Source organism: Penaeus chinensis, chromosome 3, assembly GCF_019202785.1.
Source record: "Penaeus chinensis breed Huanghai No. 1 chromosome 3, ASM1920278v2, whole genome shotgun sequence".
NCBI lineage: Eukaryota > Metazoa > Arthropoda > Malacostraca > Decapoda > Penaeidae > Penaeus > Penaeus chinensis.
Window position 1 is genome coordinate 13,564,569 of NC_061821.1, and position 22,500 is coordinate 13,587,068.

Here is a 22,500-nt window from a genome sequence, read left to right on the forward strand (position 1 = left end):
GGCGTTCTGGGTTGAAGGGACCGCGGGCTGTAGCCCTGGTGTGCTGGTGGACCCTGTATAACAAACACATCGCCGCCACGCCCCTGATATGCTGGAGAGTCTGAAGGTCTGAAGGTGATCATTTTCCTGCTTCTTGAATTCCACGTGGAGGCGGGCTTGATCTTAAATCTTGCCGAGGAGGGCCACGGAGGATGACCATCGCACAGAGGATTCCATCGAAGAACGAACTTGTGAATTATAGAGCACTGGACATGTGGAGTATGCCATAAGAACTAAAGGTTTTCGTAGTTTATTTAAAGAATGCAATAAATAGCTGTTCGTTTGTTCAGTCTGTTGTTATACTGATTAATCATTACATACGTTGTCCATAAGCACGTGTTCCAAATAAGACATGGTAACATTTAGTGTGCAGATTGCTCAGTGGACATTAGGTCTTATTTGAGACCTTAAAGTGAATGTTTTCGATTTCCTAATTTACCTTAACAAATATACTTTTGATAAGTTGTCACATTTCAGCCCTTCATACAAGTGAGATACGCTTTTTAGATGCCCGTCTAACACCCTTCAAGGGTTGTGAATAGAACAAGCGTAGATGTATTGATGTATTTTGTAACATTGTAGACAGTTTATCTTTTACTTACATAATGTAAACCCAACTATAATCCAAAATAAAACACGAGAGTACCAGACTACCAAAGAGTAGTCAAGATAGCAGGTAATCTACTTCAGTAATTCAGCAGGGATGTCGCAAATACCCGCTGCTTTATCACTGAGCTTTGAGATTACTTCCCAAACTTCTGTTCAAGTAAGAACTTTACTGATGAGAGAATAAGGCATTGGGATCGTGACTCATCTAGATCCATGCAAACTTGTAATAAGCCAATCCGAAAAAGCTGCTTAGAATACTTAACCTACACTTTTGCAACCGAACATGCTCTGAGATGATCTGTCCATCTATTGAGCAAATTACAGCCGTCTGTGTGGAGGGTGTAGATGGGGACATTAATAGGAGGAGGGATGTCGACAGTTATTTTGGGTGTAGAGGGAATGGATCCAGAGAGACTGGAGGGTGGGTGAAGGGTAGGCATGTTTTTTGGATCATGATTAAACAGTTTTGAATGTCTTCAAGAGTTTCTGAAAGGGAGTTAGGTGAGGAGGTCTAAGAAACGAAGATTTTCTTATGGGGGGGGGAGAGAGGGGACAAACGTCTAAGGAGCGGAGGAGGGGTGGGCATTGGCAATTCAGGATGGTATGGCATTGAAAGGGGCGAAGTAGGGTGAGGGTAGAAAGGGTGAGTAAATGGGCTAAGATAGGGATTAACAACTGTGATATGATCAAACCAAGCCAATTTAAGAAGTGTGGGATTTTGCATGGATGTCCGTATGGTAAGGTAGCGAGAGAATTCAGGGGGGCAGTGGAGGGGATAATGGGGAAGGAAGGAGGGATGATGCAGATGAAGCAGAGGGGAATGGGATGTGTTGGGAGGGAGTGGGAGGAAGGGGTGCAGGGGTAACATGAATAGGAGGAGGATGGATGTCGGCAGTTACTTTTAATCTAGAGGGAATGAGAGCAGAGAGACTGAAAGATGGATGGGGTGCGGGCATTTTATCTTGGGTCATTATTAGATAGTTTTGAATATCTTCGAGAGTTTCTGGAGTGGATTTGGCTGTGGTAGGTGGAGGAGAGAGTGTGGTAGATGGGGTGGAACATTTAGATTGTCTGCTACGGGTAGAGCGAGGAGGAAGAGGGTTAGGTGCCAGGGCGGTGGTAGAGGTTTGGGTGTCTGGATTTTGAACTGCAAAAGAATATGATTGGGAGAGGAATAGGGTAGAAGTGGAAACGTAAGATGGAGGATAAAAACATACAGGGAGGATGCAGGAACATCTTCGGAGGAAGGAGGAAAGGCGGAGTGAAGGGCAGCACTGAAGTAGGGAGTAAGAGGAAAGCCTCGTCGAGGTGCTTCCTGCCAGGCCTCACACAAAGTGAGGCCAACTTGGAATCTAAGAATTTCTACCTCAGACTTTCATCAGGACTTCGATAGAGAATAAGAACATATTTACATATTTACCATCATATCCAATACCCGTTTAATAGATCAAATGATTAAACTGTTATCAGTATACATGGGTATAACGTCAAGCGAACCGAACTAGAACTTGTTTTCTAGTTAAGGATAACAGCCCCATGTCGTGAAGGCGTGGTTTCCGAGATTGTTGTGTTGCCACATCCGCCTAAATCCCATAAGTAAATCCCATCAAACCTATGGGCAGGCACACGTCCACGGAAAGTCCTTGCATTTGATTTGGTGTTACATAAATTTCATTGCATGCATGGGAACGGCAACGCTGTGCTGAAGGGCAAAAGATGGCGACGGAGCTATTGGCATCCATGCCACGAGGCTTGGAGGCTGTTTTAGTAGCAGGGGGAGTGCATACATATTTATGAAATTATAAGCCTGTAATGTTTCCTTTTAATCGAAACACTAATATTAAAAGACAAATATATATCATCATAAAGAAATTCCTGCTAACAACTTGTTTATATATCCCAGAGGGCTGCACTGAAATTAAACATGGAAAGTAACATTGGAAGACATGACCGCTCATTTGTCATGCAGCGACACCTGATAAATAAGAAAAAGAAATGGTGAATACCAGATTTTGACCTTTATAAAAATAATGATTTTGAGATAGGCATGTGCAAAAAATATGTTTCGTAATGTTTCCCATATGTGAAAAATGGGACTGAAAATTTAATTCAACTTGCCTCTCATTTCTCAAGGGGAATAAGCATGAAATCATAGAAAATGGAGACTGTACGAGAAATTTAACCCTTTGATGCAGCCCTTACTTTTGCTCATATCCAAAATAGGGCATAGATTTGTGTAGACATTTATATGAATAAACTATGAGATAGACTTTCTACAAAACTGTTCTCTTGAACTTTTACATATATCCATCTCTAACTTAGTTCTAAACAACTGCGGCAAATACAATCTTCAATTAAAATATATTATCTGTCAGCGCCATCTTTTGGTACTTTTTTTGCGCTGCTCTGTGTATGTGTTGCCACTCAATATCATTCTATTACTTTTTTTCGCAAACAGATAAACTTGCGTTTTACTAATGTTTAAGGTCTCCAATACATACATATCGTTACTGTATCTCAACCTTCGTCTTGGGTATGACGGCTAACTGGGCAGGGAGAGGTCCTGCAGCTCCTTGCTTGAGTGCTTGTCAATTTGCATAGGATGAACGTTTGTGTGTTAAGTGTTTGTATGTTTGCTTTCCATGAATTTTGTTTCATTAATGAATGCCATCCAGCTAGGAGATGGAAACCTCAAATATAAACCCTAGGTCGGGCAGCAGCGAAGCGCCGAACCGTCGGTCAAAGGTGGCTCCAGAACAGCAGGAGGCGGGCCAGTTACCTGTTTTGGCTCCTGTACTGCGATGCAGGAAGGCAACGGAAAACCACCATTATCAGTTCCAAGGCGTTCGCCAACACACCAGGAATGGCGCTGAACCTACGACGCGGCAGACAACCAAGAAAAATCTCAAACCAACATTCGTAGGTGTTAACTGGCTTGCCTCGGTGACTGTGCAGAGCAGTTTGATCATGACCAAGTTGAGCACATAGAGGGTTGTGGAGCGAAAGTGTTAGGCAGGGTGGCCTTGACGCCGACAGTTTTAACATTCTGGCGGTGGACTCCCCCCAATATTAACATGAAGGGGGAGGTCAGGTCTATGGTTACAAAGCAAATCAAATGTGTTCGACATCATAGGTCAAATAGCACTACAGAAAGGAGTATTAGTGAAAAGGGTAAAGAAGGGGGTTAGTTGATGATTAAATGTGTTCCACATATAGCAATTCAGGAAGGTTGAGATTAACAAGGGTGATTAGATCAAAGGAAGAAGTGTGGAATTTTGCAAGGATAAATGGGTTTAAGGGTGATTAGATCCACAGTTTCAGAAAATATGTTGAGGGAGAGAATTCAGGGAAGAGGCGGGGTTGTGACAAACGGTCACATGTGTATCCAGGGAGAAGTGGAAGGGATAATGGGGAAGGAAGGGGGATGATGCAGCTGAAGCAGGGGGGAATGGGATGTATTGAGAGGGAGTGGGAGATAGGGGTGAAGGGGGGGATATGAGTAGCAGGATGGTGGATGTTGGCAGTTACTTTGAGTGTAGAAGGAATGGGAGCAGAAAGATTGGAGGTTGGATGAGGAGTCGGCATGTTGTCTTAGGTCATTAGATAGTTTTAAATGTCCTCGAGAGTTTCTGCAGTGGAGCTGGTTGGGGAGCTGAGAAACAAAGGTTTTCTTATGAAGAGGAGAAGAGGGGGCAGATGTTTGAGGGGTGGAGGGAGAGGTGGAGGGAGAGGTGGAGGGAGAGGTGGAGGGAGAGGTGGAGGGAGAGGTGGAGGGAGAGGTGGAGGGAGAGGTGGAGGGAGAGGTGGAGGGAGAGGTGGAGGGAGAGGTGGAGGGAGAGGTGGAGGGAGAGGTGGAGGGAGAGGTGGAGGGAGAGGTGGAGGGAGAGGTGGAGGGAGAGGTGGAGGGAGAGGTGGAGGGAGAGGTGGAGGGAGAGGTGGAGGGAGAGGTGGAGGGAGAGGTGGAGGGAGAGGATGGGGTAGATGGGGTGGAGCATTTAGCTTGTCATGTGCCAGGAGGAAGAGGGGTAGGCACCAGGGAAGTAGAAACTCTCCAAGTCAAAAGAATTTGACTGGAGGAGAGAGAGGGTACAAGTCAGATGAGGAAGAGATACTGGGGGAGATGTAGAAACATCTTGTGAGGATAGGGGAGGGGCAGAGCGAAGGACATTATGGGAGTAAGGAGTGAAAATCCTCGTCGACCTGCTTCCTGTCTGGCAAAGTTTGAATATGAGAAGTACATTTAGTAATGTACTATTTAGTTATTAGTTGCTTAACAATGAGTATGTATATAATGCTGCTTTTTATTACCTTAAGAATTACAAAAATGGGACTGACAAACATATCCTTTGATTAAAAAGTTTGTGTGTGTGTTAAAGAATTTATGTTCTCTCAGTAGCATACCATTTTTTCTAAATTCTGTTGCATCATAATCATTCATTAGTGGTTATCCACTTTACCTAACAGCTGAAAATGTTTGAAATTTCCTTGTGTGTATATATATTATATATATATATATATATATATATAATATATATATATATATATATATATATATATATATTCAAAGCTATATTTTCTAGCAGAAATATGTGGCAATGAAGCTACATTTACTCTTTAGAAGTGCAGAGAATGAATCCTTACTAGTCAATGAAAAATATTCAGTATAAAATCTTTCATATTTTGCAGAATTCTTTATGTACAACACCAATTCAATATGAAGCTTCTCGGTTGTCAAAACATTATATTATTACACACACAGGCCATTAAGTTCAGAGCTGATCAACAAAAAGTCAAAAGGAGATAGGTCCCCTAGTGTTAATTCCCTTAGCTAATATTTGTAACATACCTGTGTGGTGTATGGTTTATATGCAAAAAAAAAATAAATAAATAAATAAATAAATAATAAAAACAGCATTAACAATAATTTTCTTACTCCATCAATTTAATGTACAAGGCTAATTATATAAAGAAAGTAATCATTACCTTCAACTATAATGATAAGCTTGTATTATAATATAAAATGTGAACTGTTTTTCTAACACCATTCCAAAATACAACACGAAACCTTTGTGAACATAAGCTTAATACAAACACTTAAAATATATATCAAAATATACAGGGCAATGAAAAAGTATAAACCAACACTTAAAATAAATTTACTGAATCAATTGTACATCTTTACATCTTTACATCTGCAGCACTGCATCCTTCCTGCCAGTTTATTCCTCTGCAAATTCAAAAAAAATATTTAGTAAACAAAAAACTGAATTTAAAATCTTTTTTAGTTTGTAGTGCATTAAATGAACCTCAAGTACAATGGAAATCAACATTCAAAAATATATGACCATGAATATTAATTTTAGATATTTGGATTCACTATAAAAAGCTTTACCTACCAATAGTATCTATGAACTATGCTGATGCTAAGTGCACGGACTACTTCTCTAATGTTTCAAACTTTTATTCTCATTATCATTTAAAAGTATATCAATATGGGAAAGGTCAAACAAAAGAAACTGGACGACAAAATAAAAACAAAACAAGTAATCACATTAATTTAAAAACCATGCTTTGTTCCCTCTGCATTCAAATTACATTGTCTCTAAATACTTTTTAAAAATATATCACTTGGATCTTTCACCTCTAATAAGAAAATCTGCCAAAAAAATCCATAGGTCTTCTACATTCAGTTTTACTCACAGAAATTTACTATGAAATGAATGCAATGCACATGACTTTTCAAAGAATTACGGATTACAAAATAATGACAACATACAGGCATTATATAAATAGATCCATCTTACCAAACACTCACAATTTTACTAAATTTCTTTACAACTCAACAAATGAAATTTTTATTTTCTATTGCCCAGTTTGATGTTAAATAACCATTGATTTCTATCAATGTTACTACAAAAAGTATATTGTTGTCTTGAAATAAAGAAAAAAGCTAATAATAAGCACCAATAAATCTTGATGTCTGAATGGTTTAGTAAAAGAAAACAAAAGTAGTTACGAGTGAAGCAAGAAAGGATTATAAATATATTCAGTAATTAAAAAGAAAGGGAATTCATTAATCCATACAAAGAAAAGGAAATTTGAGGGGGATGGCTGCAAGTGTTTTAAATTTAGGGGGGACAGTTGGCTCCAGGTTCAAAATGTGATCAGAATGGGAAAAAATATACTACCTTTACATTTCACCTGTGATGAGTTGCAATAGAAGACTAACCTATTTTTCTTTAAGAAGTAAAATGAAAAAACTTTTTAGCAATACAATGCATGCCTCAATATAAGTAATAAGTACAGCTATTTGATCTACTAACATACATCCTTCTATAGGGTTATATTTCTCTAAAGATTACATAGAAACAAAACAAATGGACGTTGAATACAAGATAAATTATCTTCTCACACAAACTTCAACTACTTTGAAAAAATACAAAAGTATATAAATACAATGTTCATTCAAAAGTACCACTAGATTTAACAAACACACGGTCTAACACTACATTACATATTAGTTCTTGGAATAACATGAAAAATACTTACTGATGGCTTTGCCATCCTTCCACTGAGTGATCTTAATTGCTGAGCCTTCACGCTTGGCAGCTTCAGACTTCAAGGGCTCCTTCAGTGCCTGTCTCAGAGCCCTGGCTGCAATGGCCGAGTATTGGATGTAGCTGAAAGCAAAGGCACACATTACACATATGCTATGAATAGATATTTATGTTCTAAATAGGTCTTAAACAATACAAGTAAATATTCATCTTTTTCACAAAAATGTGTCGTATTTATACACAATACCATAATTTTCCAAAGTACTTCTGGTAAAATATTTTCATATATTACTGACTACTTGATCCATACTGATACTTTGTGAGATTGGTTTTCTATATTCCTACCAGTGGTTGTTTTGTAAACCTATAATACAATTTTTAACAGCTATTATCAAAATCAAAACTTACAAAAACATTATTATCTGGGATTCAGGCAAATACTTGTAAAAAAAAAATCAGTCAAATTAGATTATTTCAGTCATCTCCTACAACTATTTAATAAGAGTATTTTGGAACCGAAGTCAATAAATGGAGAAATTTAGGCTGTCTGACTGGTAGTATTACTTAGGAGAATGTGTAGGCCTGAAAAAACAGTAGGAAACAGTTCATATAGCTTGGAGTTTGTTTGTCACAGTGCTGACAAATGCAGCTGATATAATAGATTGACAAGAGCTATTACCAGTTTATTATCCTCTGAATTTGTAATTATTAGGAAAATGTTTTAAAGAATTCACTGACCTATCAGTTCTAGATACTACTGTCAGTAAAAAATAATCTGCATACATAAATAGTAACACAAAAAAAAAAAAAAGGAAAGATAACAGGAAGTACCACTGATAACCTAAGTCTACCAGGCAACTGACATTGAATAAATTTTATGACAGGGAATTGGGGACTTCCATGTACTATAAAGAATTACCAGTATTTTTTTTTGTTTTTTGTTTCACACAGCCATCCAACCTTGCAATTATAATTCCTTGTTTCAATTGTGCATACTGTAATGTGCATGACTTTTCCATCGCACATGATATAAAAGAGTTTTGGTAACTGTTTACGACATGGCCAGTAGATGTCCCTATCACTCCAGTGGCTCCTGAGAAATCCAAAAACATTGCCATATGACATAAAGGCTTTCTTAACCTGGGGGTTTTCCCCCAGACCCCCATCTGATCATCACATTTCCCTTTTGGGTGCTCCACCCCCAGATCTCCACCCAATCACCAGTGGACCTGCCCTCTGCAAGGCATTAGTCATGACCTATTTTTTTTATTTCTAATGTTATTCTTTGCATGCACAGTGTTTCATGTATCAGTGAGCATTTTCTCCCTTTCTTTATGGTACTGTCATTACATTCTCCTATATATGTTTAGGAAAGCATTACGTGTTGCACAACATTCTTATCTTGCAAAGGAAGTACAATTGATGAAGTCTCTTTGGTCATTCTGCCTACTATAGGCAAAATTTACCTTTTAAATTGGCGGTCAGAAACAAACTATATCAAATTTCTAAACGGACTATTACAAAAATATTTCTAAATAATTTTGTTACTGCAGACTTATCAATATCCAGTGATATAGAGTCTATTAAAGGGAAAAAGTATTACTATTTCTTAAATTCTGTAAGATGGCATTGTCCATTTCCCTCAATCTCTGTCATCGCTCTTAGAACATTGATCTCGGGCTAAAAGCATTCGTAGTTCATAGGATTTTTTTTTTTTGTACTACTTTTTGTAAATACAATCAATCAATTAAATACTGTTACTGTTTCAGAAACAACTGATGAAGCTTTATGCATAAATTTGATAGGGTCATCAGGAAACTTACAAAACCTTTTCATACTTATAAGTTCCTTTTGTTCAATCATGATTTGATGCATGTGTGCGGTGCATTGCAGAAGTTATGTTATTCAATAATGAGTCAAACGCAACAAAGTAACAGCATAATAGTGCCAATTACGAAAGAATGTTCCATTAAAAATAAAAGGAATATATATATATATATATATATATATATATATATATATATATATATATATGTATTTCACAGTAGCATAAAATAGTAAGTAAGAGCATGAAGAGCAGAACAATACGATCATATAAATGTAAGCAAAACAGAGTGATCCCCTCTGGTAGCAGAAATATCGAAGGTAGAAAATACTTTTTTATGTGTGTGTGTGTGTGTGTGTGTGTGTGTGTGTGTGTGTGTGTGTGTGTGTGTGTGTGTGTGTGTGTGTGTGTGTGTGTGTGTGTGTGTGTGCTTGTTTTTTTCTAGCTCCACAAACAGCAGCAGCAGCAGCATGTGTTCATATGTGTGTGGAAACATTAGTATGTCATCTATATATATTCATCAATGATACACTATTCATATTTCAAACCTTTTTACATTAAAATTATTCACATTTCATCCATATAATCTTATGTATCTGTATGGTGTCATTTATTTTCCTGACACCACATATTTGCCAGGGAGTGTGACCGTATGGCCCGGCAGTCTATTTCACTGGGCCTATGTAAAACATAGCCCCAGTGAAAGACGAAAATAACTGTTCAAAGAAATCGTGTGTAGTTGTGACACAGGGATTATAAATTACTTGAACAAATTCTTAGGAAACCCTGATTTCTGCTTCAAATATCTGGTGTGCCACATTGTACTCAGCAATATGCTGCAATGTAAAAAGTGTAGTGAACCGTGCCAGCTTTACCATAACTTACACATTTTTAAGTGTCAATCTCGTTCAAGTAAACAAAAATAAACCAAAATGGTGTAATTTTCAGCATTTGATTTTAAAAAAAGTGATTCAGCTTGATGTACCGAACTCAAGTGCTCAAAGCCGGCGCGTTGCCGTGGTTCACCAGAGCATAGTTTTTTTTTAGTTTTCTACACCCATCACCAAGGGATTAAGCCTATTTTACCCCATATGCTTCCTGATATACTTCACGTCTTCCTCTACTATTGGGACTTATCAAAATCAAGATTGTTGGCTGAATATGGAATTCCACCAATCAAAAATTGTATACATCTAGAGTATATCTATAATCGTCACTGATTCTCATCAAATAAACTCACGAATGCAATATACATTTCTAGAAAGAATTACCAAAAATTGCTTCAAAAGTCCAAGGTCAGTTGAAATTTGGGCATTTTCTACCGAGAGCAACAAAGTCCCAAAAGACAGGCTATCATGCGAACCCAAAATTCCAAGCCTAACCTTTCCTACCTTCTATTTATTCCCTAGACAGGGGGCAAGCCCCCTTTACCCCCTTTATCAGCACTTAGTTAAATTACAGAAAACACAACATTAAAAACTCTGGCTGTGTGAGGGTGTTCTGGACTAACTATCCGAGTGGTGACATGTAGTGGATATTTTCGTCATTTTGCAGTAAATACAAAGTCACTGCAGCTGTACTGCCCTATAAGAGGGCAGTGTCTTCCCTCTATCTTTGCATAACATTAACTGAAACTTGAAATTTACCCTCTTCTCCCCCATCCCCACATTAGAAAGTAAACTTATCATTCAAATCATAACTTAAAGAAAAAAAAAAAAAAGTTAATTTTCCGACTATGACAATCGGGTCTTCCCTTACAATATTTATATCATCAGATTTGTCCTCGTGTGATGAGAACGAATCTGATGATAATCTCCATCGGATTCTCCAGCCAACAATCATGATGTGATTTGATAAGTCCCGATAGCAGGGGAGGGCATTAAGTAGATAAGGGAAATTACGGGGTAAAACGGGAAAATTTTCCGCGCATGTCACACAAAAAGTAAAGTAAAATAAGTGTGTGGAGTGGATACCTTGACGAAAAGTAAGACACTTTTCATCTATGGTGATAGGTTCGGATATCTAAAATAAGGGAGATACAGGACAGAGAAGACAGAAGATGGCCCCTTCATTTTCTAAGTCCCCTTCCATGTTTACCTTGCGAGGATCAAAACAAATGTGACGCATAACTCATTACTGCGATCAATCAAGTAGTCCATGTATTGCTACGCGCTTGTGAGAAGGCTTATTTTGTCATTACTAGCGTCTGTTTTCCCGAATTCATGTATGTTATGCATTCTTCTAGTTTTATTATACTTCTTTTACGTCTTTTGGTAATTATTTACGCTATTCTGAACAATAACCTTGTGCGCATGCGTGTGTTCACCGGGAGATTTGACAGGTCGTCCCGGCGGCCATTTAGTGAAAAACACCGGTGAGAAATGTTTCGTTTTAAGTGCTGCGTCGACTCCATGTCATTTTTAAAGTCTTTTGGTGGATATACAGGACAAATGGACATTATTCTCAATCAAAGCCTGATATTTGAGCCCAACAAGTGCCCCAAATGCCGAAAAAAGTGATTAGAAACCAAGCAATTCTGACAGACGGAAGCGCAGAAAAGTTCGATCTCTCGCTTTATAAAGGTTTGTGGTTTAACCCTGGGGCTAGGCGTATATACTACTAAGGGGGTCCAGGGGGCGTAGCCCCCTGGCTAGGCGTACATATCACCACGGGGGTCCAGGGGGCAAAGCCCCCTGGCTAGGCGCATTTAATACTACGGGGGTCCAGGGGGCAGAGCCCCCTGACTAGGGAATATATAGATCGTAGTGTATAAATCCCACAGGGTTAGGTTAGGTTGGTTTATTGGTTAGGACACATTATACGAATACCACAGGGGATTTAGATCATATGAAATCCTGTTGATTTTTTGCTTTGGTTCCCGTAGAGTTTTTCGAAAATTGGCGCGTCAGTCCGTAGACTTTCAAAGGTGGCGGCAATGTCCGTAGAGTTTCATTTGCCGATTTTAAGCGTTTTTTGTGCTTGTTCTACACATTTCTGTTCTCTATTTTGCTTATTTAAGCCTGTTTTACCCCGTAATTTCCCTGATCTACTTCATGCCCTCCCCTGCTATCGGGACTTATCAAATCACATCAAGATTGTCGGCTGGAGAATCCGACGGAGGTTATCATCAGATTCGTTCTCATCACACGAGGACAAATCTGATGATATAAATATTGTAAGGGAAGACCCGATTGTCATATTCGGAAAATTAACCAAAACAGGCTTAAATAAGCAAAATAGAGAACAGACATGTGTAAAACAAGCACAAAAAAATGAAACTCTACGGACATCGCTGCCATCTTTGAAAGTCTACGGACCGACACCCCAATTTTCGAAAAACTCTACAGAAACCAAACCTATCATTCGGCAAAAATCTACGGTTAATTTTCCGAATATGACAATCGGGTCTTCCCTTACAATATTTATATCATCAGATTTGTCCTCGTGTGATGAGAACGAATCTGATGATAACCTCCGTCGGATTCTCCAGCCGACAATCTTGATGTGATTTGATAAGTCCCGATAGCAGGGGAGGGCATGAAGTAGATCAGGGAAATTACGGGGTAAAACAGGCTTAAATAAGCAAAATAGAGAACAGAAATGTGCAAAACAAGCACAAAAAACGCTTAAAATCGGCAAATGAAACTCTACGGACATTGCCGCCACATTTGAAAGTCTACGGACCGACGCGCCAATTTTCGAAAAACTCTACGGGAACCAAAGCAAAAAATCTACGGGATTTCATATAATCCAGATCCCCTGTGGTAATCGTATAATGCGTCCTAACCAATAAACCAACCTAACCTAACCCTGTGGGATTTATACACTACGATCTATATATTCCCTAGCCAGGGGGCTCTGCCCCCTGGACCCCCGTAGTATTAAATGCGCCTAGCCAGGGGGCTTCGCCCCCTGGACCCCCGTGGTGATATGTACGCCTAGCCAGGGGGCTACGCCCCCTGGACCCCCTTAGTAGTATATACGCCTAGCCCCAGGGTTAAACCACAAACCTTTATAAAGCGAGAGATCGAACTTTTCTGCGCTTCCGTCTGTCAGAATTGCTTGGTTTCTAATCACTTTTTTCGGCATTTGGGGCACTTGTTGGGCTCAAATATCAGGCTTTGATTGAGAATAATGTCCATTTGTCCTGTATATCCACCAAAAGACTTTAAAAATGACATGGAGTCGACGCAGCACTTAAAACGAAACATTTCTCACCGGTGTTTTTCACTGAATGGCCGCCGGGACGACCTGTCAAATCTCCCGGTGAACACACGCATGCGCACAAGGTTATTGTTCAGAATAGCGTAAATAACTCCCAAAAGACGTAAAAGAAGTATAATAAAACTAGAATAATGCATTACATACATGAATTCGGGAAAACAGACGCTAGTAATGACAAAATAAGCCTTCTCACAAGCGCGTAGCAATACATGGACTACTTGATGGATCGCAGTAATGAGTTACGCGTCACATTTGTTATGATCCTCGCAAGGTAAACATAGCAGGGGACTTAGAAAATGAAGGGGCCATCTTCTGTCTTCTCTGTCCTGTATCTCCCTTATTTTAGATATCCGAACCTATCACCATAGATGAAAAGTGTCTTACTTTTCGTCAAGGTATCCACTCCACACACTTATTTTACTGTACTTTTTGTGTGACATGCGCGGAAAATTTTCCAAATCTACAGGATTTCACATGATCTAGATCCCGTGGTAATTGTACAATGGGTCCTAACCAATAAACTAACCTAACTAACCTTGTGGGATTTATACATTACAATCTATATATTCCCTAGCCAGGGGGCTCTGCCCTTATGAACTCCCATGGTATTATATGCACCTAGCCAGGGAGCTACACCCCCTTGGACCCCTCTAGTAATATATAAACCTAGCCTAGACTAGCCTGGACCCCGTGTTATTATATGTAATACATGGACTATTTGATAGATCGCAATAATGAGTTACATTTGTTTTGGTCCTCGCATGGTAAACATGGATGGGGACTTTGTCTCAGAGCTTTGCCATGCAGAGCCTATTTTTGTCATTTCCCGGAAAATATGAGGCCGCTGCAGATTTACTTTTATTGATTCCTACTCTATTTTTTATGCTCCATTTCCGTGCATCGCTCTCGGTAACATTAACCCAATTTACAACAAACCAATACTTTTGCTTATTGATTATATAAAATAATGCGATGATATTTTCCTTACTATTACTAGCATGCTTATCAGTCCTCTAACCACTTTACGATCACAAGTCCAATGCTTAGTTGTTTCTGAATACCAGCACTGTCTGCTTTACCAATGAAAGTGTTAGTAAATCCAGCCTCTGGGCTAAGAGAGTCAAGTCGTCCTACAACATTAAAAAAAATCCTGTTTCAATTATTAAAGGAAAATTGATAATACTAATAACTCTGAATATTCAGTAAAATGGTTACATATCTTATTTTACAAAGCTACCCTGCAAAGCCCTTGGCTAAAATTTGATCGTAAACTTTGGCCCCGCCCAAAGCAAAGAGTTCTACATTCACAAAACTAATAAATCAACATCGAGATACATGCATGCAAATGCATTCTAGGATAATAATAGAACCCTCAAGGATGGATCTGATTGCAGATACGTATAATTACACACAATTATATCTCAACCAAAGTTCAAGAAAGGACTTTCCCAATAACTATAAAATCGCAAATCTATGCACATCTACCAGCAAAAAGGAAAGAGCCCACCACAATCTGTACCGAATAAGGCACTCACTTAAGACCTGCTGCCCTCCAGAAAGTCATGATGAACGAGTTGGTTTGTCCGGCTCTTCGTCTGGTTGCGCTGGCTCAGCTGACCGGCTCAAGATGGCTGACGACCCTCCGCCAGAGTCAAATCAGCGGTTAAAGTCCTTGTCGGCTGCTAAATGCGCTTGCAAATTGTTATGCCTCAACAGCCCATATGCTATGATTGTGTACTAACTCTAAATAAAAATCTCTATAGTTTTTTATATGAATGTTTTAAGATCTTGAAGTTTTTCTCATGTTACTTTTTATAATGGCAATAAATGTCTTCTAATGCATTTGTTCACAAACGGATAGTACACCGGCACCCTGCTGCTGATATTTGCGTTAGTGGTATAAGGATATTGGAGATATATCAGAGATTTATCGAGGTATTTGGATTAAACATTTCCGATGTATAGTTTCTTCACCAAAGAAAACAAGCAGTTGTGGGTAACTGTTTTAAATATCCAGCCCATAAGATATATGATTTTGGTGCGAATATCATATGTTACAAACAGAAGAACATATCCTTTGATTTGGTTTAATTCAAACTTCGTATAAGTTAGAGGTTTGTTGTTAAATACAATTCAAAATGTTATGTGCGTTTCACCTCGCTTTAAAAAGGTATCTGGTGAAGGCTATGATGCATTATCAGAACTACTGATTTTCGAATAGACTATACTGAAGCATATGCATCCGCCATAACACCCCATCTAAAATATTTCGGATGCTGTATACAAGGCATATACACCATTTATATTTTTATCCTTGTTGAAACTTACCGTACTATTTCATTACTAGACAGGGAGGTACACACATATCCTAAATACATGCGTGAGTGAAAGGGGGAGGAAAGAATGAGAATGAAAGAGAGAAAGAGAGAGAGAGAGAGAGAGAGAGAGAGAGAGAGAGAGAGAGAGAGAGAGAGAGAGAGAGAGAGATAGAGAGAAAGGGTAAGAGAGAAAGAGAGAGGGGGGGGGGCACACACACAAAGAGAGAGAGAGAGAGAGAGAGAGAGAGAGAGAGAGAGAGAGAGAGAGAGAGAGAGAGAGAGAGAGAGAGAGAGACAGAGACAGAGACAGAGAAAGGGAAAGAGAGAAAGGGGGGGGGGGGGCACACACACACACACACAAAGAGAGAGAGAGAGAGAGAGAGAGAGAGAAAGAGAGAGAGAGAGAGTGAGAGAGAGGGAGAGAGAGAGAGAGAGAGAGAGAGAAAGGGAAAGAGTGAAAGGAAGAGACAGAGAGACGGACAGAGAGAGAGAGAGAGAGAGAGAGAGAGAGAGAGAGAGAGAGAGAGAGAGAGAGAGAGACAGAGAAAGAGAGAGAGAAAGGGAAAGAGAGAAACAGAGAGAGAGGGGGGGGGGGGCACATACACACACACACACACATACACACACACACACACACACACAGAGAGAGAGAGAGAGAGAGAGAGAGAGAGAGAGAGAGAGAGAGAGAGAGAGGGAGAAAGAAAGAGAGAGACACCGAGACATACGTCTTTCTAGTTCAAGTTTTTCATTCTAGTTTCTATTTCCATTTCCACTTTTCTAGCTTCTCTCTCCGCTGTTTCTTCGCGCTCTGATTCGAACCTTTCACGCTCTTTGCTCTTCTCTTACGAATTCTCCCTTTAACCCTAGCTCTTTCGGACTTCATCAATTCATTTAGCGAAGTCATGATTATAAACTTGCTTAAATTGTAAACCCAATACGTCACCAACAAAACATATATATATATATATATATATATATATATATATATATATATATATATATATATATATATATATAATAGAACGGTCCCTGTTCTGGCGCCAATTTGTAAGGATATATCAAAGATCCTATTTTGCAGATATCCTTGGATTCGAACGTTCTCTGTATACATGTTAAAAAAAAAAAAAAAAAAAAAAAAAAAATATATATATATATATATATATATATATATATATATATATATATATAAATAAATAAATATATATATACACACATATATATATATATATATACACACACATATATATGTATACAGTAAAAAAAAATATATATATTTAAACATTTAACCATGTATTTACCAGACATGCAAATATATTAAAACACACATAGTAAATAAGAAAAATCAATGTAGTTTCCACAATCCCTTCCGTTCGTGCACTCGAGTCATGTCACTAAGTTCACTTCACTTTCATTTTTCTTATTCGCTCTTTTTCTAATATCTTTTTTCAGTTTATGGATTTTATTGGTCATCGCAGTTGATTCTTGATAATTCGATGTGTAATTCATCATCTGATTTACTGATCTGAAAAGTCGACTGTGAAGGTTTCATGGCTTCAATTTGATGAAGTGAGCTTAACTTGTCTGCAGGAAGAAGTGACCCAGCAAAGAGAGAGCGAGGAATGACTGCCATCTCGTTATCTCCAATCATCTCTCCAAGCCTGGGGACGAGCTCTGGGTGGCAAGGCATCTTCCTAGTACCTGGCACTCCTCGCGGACTTTGATGACCTCTTCCCCAACCCTGACTCGAGTTTTACCCATCCAATTGGCAAAGTTTTCCTGTCCGAGTTTAGTCGTAGGATCCCACTTTGAATCTGTTGATTTGAAAGGTAACGCTCCTCTACAGAGTTCATATGCAGCTTGACCCTTTTCTGGGTATGTTAGAATAAACTATTTTTGAGTCTTCAGGGATTAGAGTCAGTGCTCTTCAAATCTGTGCCTGTAGCATAGTTTTTTTCTTCTTGCCAGTGCAATTGCATGCAGTCTCGCAGCTTCAATGTATTTTCATGTAGCCTTAACCAGCATTTCCTGACAGCTGGTAGTGATCTGTACGGGCTGCACTGCATGTACCTGAAGGGAAACTTTCCAGAAAGTGTACGGAGAGGGGGAGGGAGGGAGGGAGAGCCGAAGAGAGGGAAATAAAAAGGGAGGGATAGACGGAGAGATGAAGAGATGAAAAGAAAGAGGGAGGGAGAGACGGAGAGTGAAGAGAGGGAGGGAGGGAGAGAGAGACGAAGAGAGGGAAAGAAAGAGGGAGGGAGAGACGGAGAGATGAGGAGTGGGGGCGGGAGGGAGGGAGAGCCGAAGAGAGGGAAAGAAAGAGGGAGGGAGAGACGGAGAGATGAAGAGAGGGAGGGAGGGAGGGAGAGAGAGGCGAAGAGAGGGAAAGAAAGAGGGAGGGAGGGAGAGACGGAGAGATGAAGAGAGGGAGGGAGGGAAAGATGGAGACGAAGAGAGGGAAAGAAACGAATCATCTACTCCGAATCATAATTTTACAAAAACGTTTTGAAATCACACTGACAAATGAATATGTATATCATATATATATATATACATATATATATATATATATATATATATATATATATATATATATATATATATAAATATATATATATATATATATATATATATATATATATATATGTGTGTGTGTGTGTGTGTGTGTGTGTGTGTGTGTGTGTGTGTTTATATATATATATATATATATATATATATATATATATATATATATATGTATATATATATTATATTATATATATAATTTTTTTTTTTTTTTCAAATTGAGTATGTGTCCTTGCATGTGTGTGCATGAGTTAAGTCATAGGCTTAGTGATTTGCAGGGAGGCTTTGTGGATGTGTCTTATGACTTGATTGTTCCAAAGATTTTCTGAAGACATGACAGAGTTCTGGAGAGTTTTCACAAGTATTGTTTTATTTGGTTTTGTGTGTTAGATGTGTAAGTAAAACTTTTGTGAATAATACATATATTTCTCTTATTATTATTATTATTATTATTATTATTATTATACTGTCATGGCCTGTGCCTTCAGGGTCAGGTCTTTGGTCGTTGACTGAAGATCAAAGGCAAAGTCATGGGAGCATGTGACTTTTGGGGTCGCGGAGCAGCTGGTGTATATATCAGTTATGGTCCAAACCCACTACGCTGGGCAGATAATCCACTTGTTGGACAATGGCCAGGGAAACCTGTCTTGTAAAGACAATGCCTAGGGAGATCAACCCCACCAAAAATCTGCGTCCCTTTGTGGCAGGTTGATGTCATCTCGGATGCCTCGCCTGTGTAATCACTGGGAAGTAGAGGGGAGCACTGATTATTGGGCAGCATCTGTACTCCTATTTCTATTTTTTTTTTTTTCTTTGCGTTATTATTTTTTGTTTTTGCCCAGGCACCGCTCGACACTCACTCATCCATCCACATTCTTACAACATTGGAGAGGACACTCCAGTCCGCTGGGCTCACGCTCAGTGGAGTAACAACACGGGTGAGAGGCAGTTTACCGGTTATAAGCTCTGACAAATGGCCGTCATGACGAGCGCTAGGGGTCTCTTACCGTCGGTGGGAGGGGTCATCGCGCCCCATTGGAAATCTACCGCCCTCCTTAAGCTGGGCAGCCCCCGGTAAATTAGGTGAATTCCCGTGCCATTCTAGCTTGCTTCGCCTAGGTGTGTGGGGCTAGGCCAAAAGCCGAAAAGCTAGTCTTAATAAATACACCTGCCAAAACTCACTCAAAATCACAGAGACCAGCTCTGAAACTGGGAACCTGGAATGTCAGGACTATGCTTACTGGTATTTCAGTTGACCTTGGAAGCATAAATGACCTTAGAAAAACTGCAGTTATAAACAATGAGCTCTCTAGACTTGATGTCGACATTGTTGCACTGCAGGAGACGCGCCTTGCAGAGGCAGCTAGCCTACGCGAGAAAGACTATACCTTCTATTGGCATGGTAAGCCAAAAGATGAGAGAAGGGAGCATGGTGTCGGCTTTGCTGTGAAGAATAGTCTGTTGAAAATGATTGAACCTCCAACAAACGGCTCTGAACGTATTCTCACAATGAGACTCAACACCACCACTTGCCCTGTGACACTCATCAGTGTCTACGCGCCAACTCTCATGGCCTCCTCTGACACAAAAGATGAGTTTTATGAAAATCTCTGTGCCACCCTTCTGAAAGTTCCTCCAAAAGACCAAGTTATTCTACTTGGCGATTTCAATGCCCGTGTTGGTAGTGACTACGAGGCTTGGCCTTCTTGTTTAGGCAAACTCAATGTTGGCAAAGTTAATGAAAATGGTCAGAGACTTCTTGAATTTTGCACGCGTCTCAATCTTTGCGTTGCTAACTCATTCTTTCAGACTAAACCTCAGAATAAAGTTTCTTGGAGACATCCACGCAGCAAGCATTGGCATCAGCTTGATCTTGTGCTTGTTCGTAGATCAAACCTCAATTCCATCAAAGTTGTTCGTTCTTATCACAGTGCTGACTGTGATACTGATCATTTGCTTGTTTGTTGCAAAGTTAAGCTCTCTCCAAAAAAGATGTTCTTTTCTAAGGCTAAGGGAAAGCCTCGTCTGAACACTGCAAACATGCAGGATCCTGTGCTTGTGTCACAATTTACAAACCTTTTTGAAAAGGAATATTCAATCATAGAGTCAGATCAAGCTGAAAAGCGATGGCAGTCTTTGAAATCTGCAATGCACAGCTGTGCACTTGCAACCTTTGGTAGAAAAAAAAATAAGTCTTCTGACTGGTTTGAGACAAAGTCTAAGATACTTAATCCTGTTATTGTGAAAAAGAGGCAAATGCAGTGCGTGTACAACAAGCACCCCAGTAGAGAAAATCTGTACAAGCTCCGGCAAGCCAGAAATGAGGCCAAGCAGATGGTCAGGCGTTGCGCCAATGACTACTGGATGGAGCTGAGTCAGCACATTGAAAATGCCTCTGCTACAGGCAATATCAGAGCCATGTATGAGGGCATTAAGACTGCAACAGGGCCTACTCAGATCAAATCTGCCCCCTTGAAATCCTCCTCTGGAGAACTTATTGTGGACAAGGGTAAGCAGTTGGATCGCTGGAAAGAGCATTATTCTGTCCTATACTCTAGGCAGAGCACTGTTTCTGAGTCCGCACTTGCTGCGATGGAGCAACTTAGTGTTTTACATGAGCTTGATGAGATGCCTACAATCTCTGAGCTGAGTAAAGCTATTGACCAGCTTGCCCCTGGTAAAGCTCCAGGAAGTGATGAGATACCTCCTGATTTAATCAAACAGTGTCAGACAGTCCTCCTTAAACCTATTTATGATCTTCTTTGTTGTTGCTGGGCAGAAGGTGAAGTGCCACAGGACATGAGAGATACTAAGATAGTTACTCTCTATAAGAATAAAGGTGAACGGAGTGACTGCAACAATTACAGGGGCATATCTCTCCTTAGTATAGTGGGCAAGGTATATGCAAGAGTTCTTCTTGTCAGGTTACAAAAGCTTGCTGAGCGTGTCTATCCTGAATCTCAGTGTGGTTTCAGGGCAGGCCGATCAACTATTGACATGATCTTTGCATCGAGACAGCTTCAGGAGAAATGCAGGGAGCAAAATATGCCATTATTTCTTGCTTTTGTCGATCTGACTAAAGCGTTTGACACAGTTAGTCGTGAGGGACTGTACTTGGCGCTTTCTAAAATTGGCTGCCCTCCAAAGCTCCTTTGTCTAGTTAGATCCTTCCACCAGAACATGAAAGGGACAGTGCAGTTTGATGGAAATTTGTCTGAGCCTTTTGACATACGCAACGGCGTGAAGCAAGGTTGCGTCCTAGCCCCAACCCTCTTTGGGATCTTTTTCTCAATGCTCCTTAAACACGCTTTTGGTGATGTGAAAGAGGGTATCTTCCTTAGGACTCGGTCCGATGGGCGGCTTTTCAACCTTGCTAGACTCAGAGCAAAAACCAAAGTAAGAGAGGCTATGATCAGAGACATGCTATTTGCTGATGATGCTGGCATTGCCACTCACACAGAAGAGGAGCTCCAACTTTTGATGGACCGCCTCTCCATAGCTTGTAAAGAATTTGGCCTGATCATTAGCCTCCCAAAGACCAAAATTCTGTCTCAGGGCTCATCCATTAAGCCTTCAATCCAAATTGACAACTATGAGCTAGGTGTCGTTGAGGATTTTACGTACCTAGGCTCTAGCATCTCTGAATCTCTTTCATTAGACTCAGAGATTAACAAGAGGATAGGCAAAGCTGCAGGTACCCTGTCAAAGCTAACTGAAAGTTTGTGGGAGAACTCCACATTGAAAGTCAGCACAAAAATGTCAGTCTACAGTGCATGTATATTGAGCACTTTGCTCTATGGCAGCGAGACTTGGACACCCTATGCTAGACAAGAAGAGCGTCTTCAGATATTCCATCTGAGAAACCTGCGTTTCATCCTTGGCATCAAGTGGGAAGAAAGGAAGACAAATGTTGCGGTGCTTGAAATAGCTGGCCTTCCTTCCATATACACACTGCTTAGGCAGCGTCGACTGAGATGGCTGGGTCATGTCCACAGAATGGATGATGGCAGAATCCCTAAAGACTTGCTCTATGGAGAGCTTGTGGAAGGGGAGAGAGTCAGAGGGCGCCCCCTACTCAGGTATAGAGATGTCTGCAAGAGGGATATGAAAGCCCTGGACATTGACGTGGCATCTTGGGAGACAATTGCCGCAAACAGGGATGCTTGGAAGCTAACCTTGAAACGTCAGCTTCCTAAAGGGGAAAGTAGATGGAAGGCATATGTCGCTGAAAAACGTGCAAGAAGAAAGGCAACAGCAGGCGAGCATCTGCAACTACCTTCCGCCTTCATTTGTCCAAACTGCGGCAGAGATTGCAAGGCTCGCATTGGCCTTCTCAGCCACAGCAAGAAATGTTCCCACTAAGCTT

At 40.0% G+C, this 22,500-nt stretch overlaps 1 protein-coding gene and 1 long non-coding RNA gene across 2 annotated transcripts in view; one reads left to right on the plus strand and one right to left on the minus strand.

Moving 5' to 3' along the window:
* Window positions 1-5,788: 5,788 nt before the first annotated feature.
* Window positions 5,789-6,885, minus strand: LOC125045398. The gene is made up of 2 exons (XR_007116547.1): window positions 6,837-6,885; window positions 5,789-5,875 (listed from the first exon to the last, which is right to left on the minus strand). It is a non-coding gene; the product is annotated as an uncharacterized LOC125045398 (long non-coding RNA).
* Window positions 6,886-19,367: 12,482 nt separating this feature from the next.
* The window catches only part of LOC125040474, a 4,027-nt gene continuing 894 nt past the window's right edge, over window positions 19,368-22,500 (plus strand). The window contains exons 1-2 of the mRNA XM_047635030.1: window positions 19,368-20,859; window positions 21,793-22,021. Of these exons, the coding sequence (XP_047490986.1) occupies window positions 19,368-20,859; window positions 21,793-22,021 (1,721 nt within the window). The remainder of the gene's footprint in view (window positions 20,860-21,792; window positions 22,022-22,500) is intronic.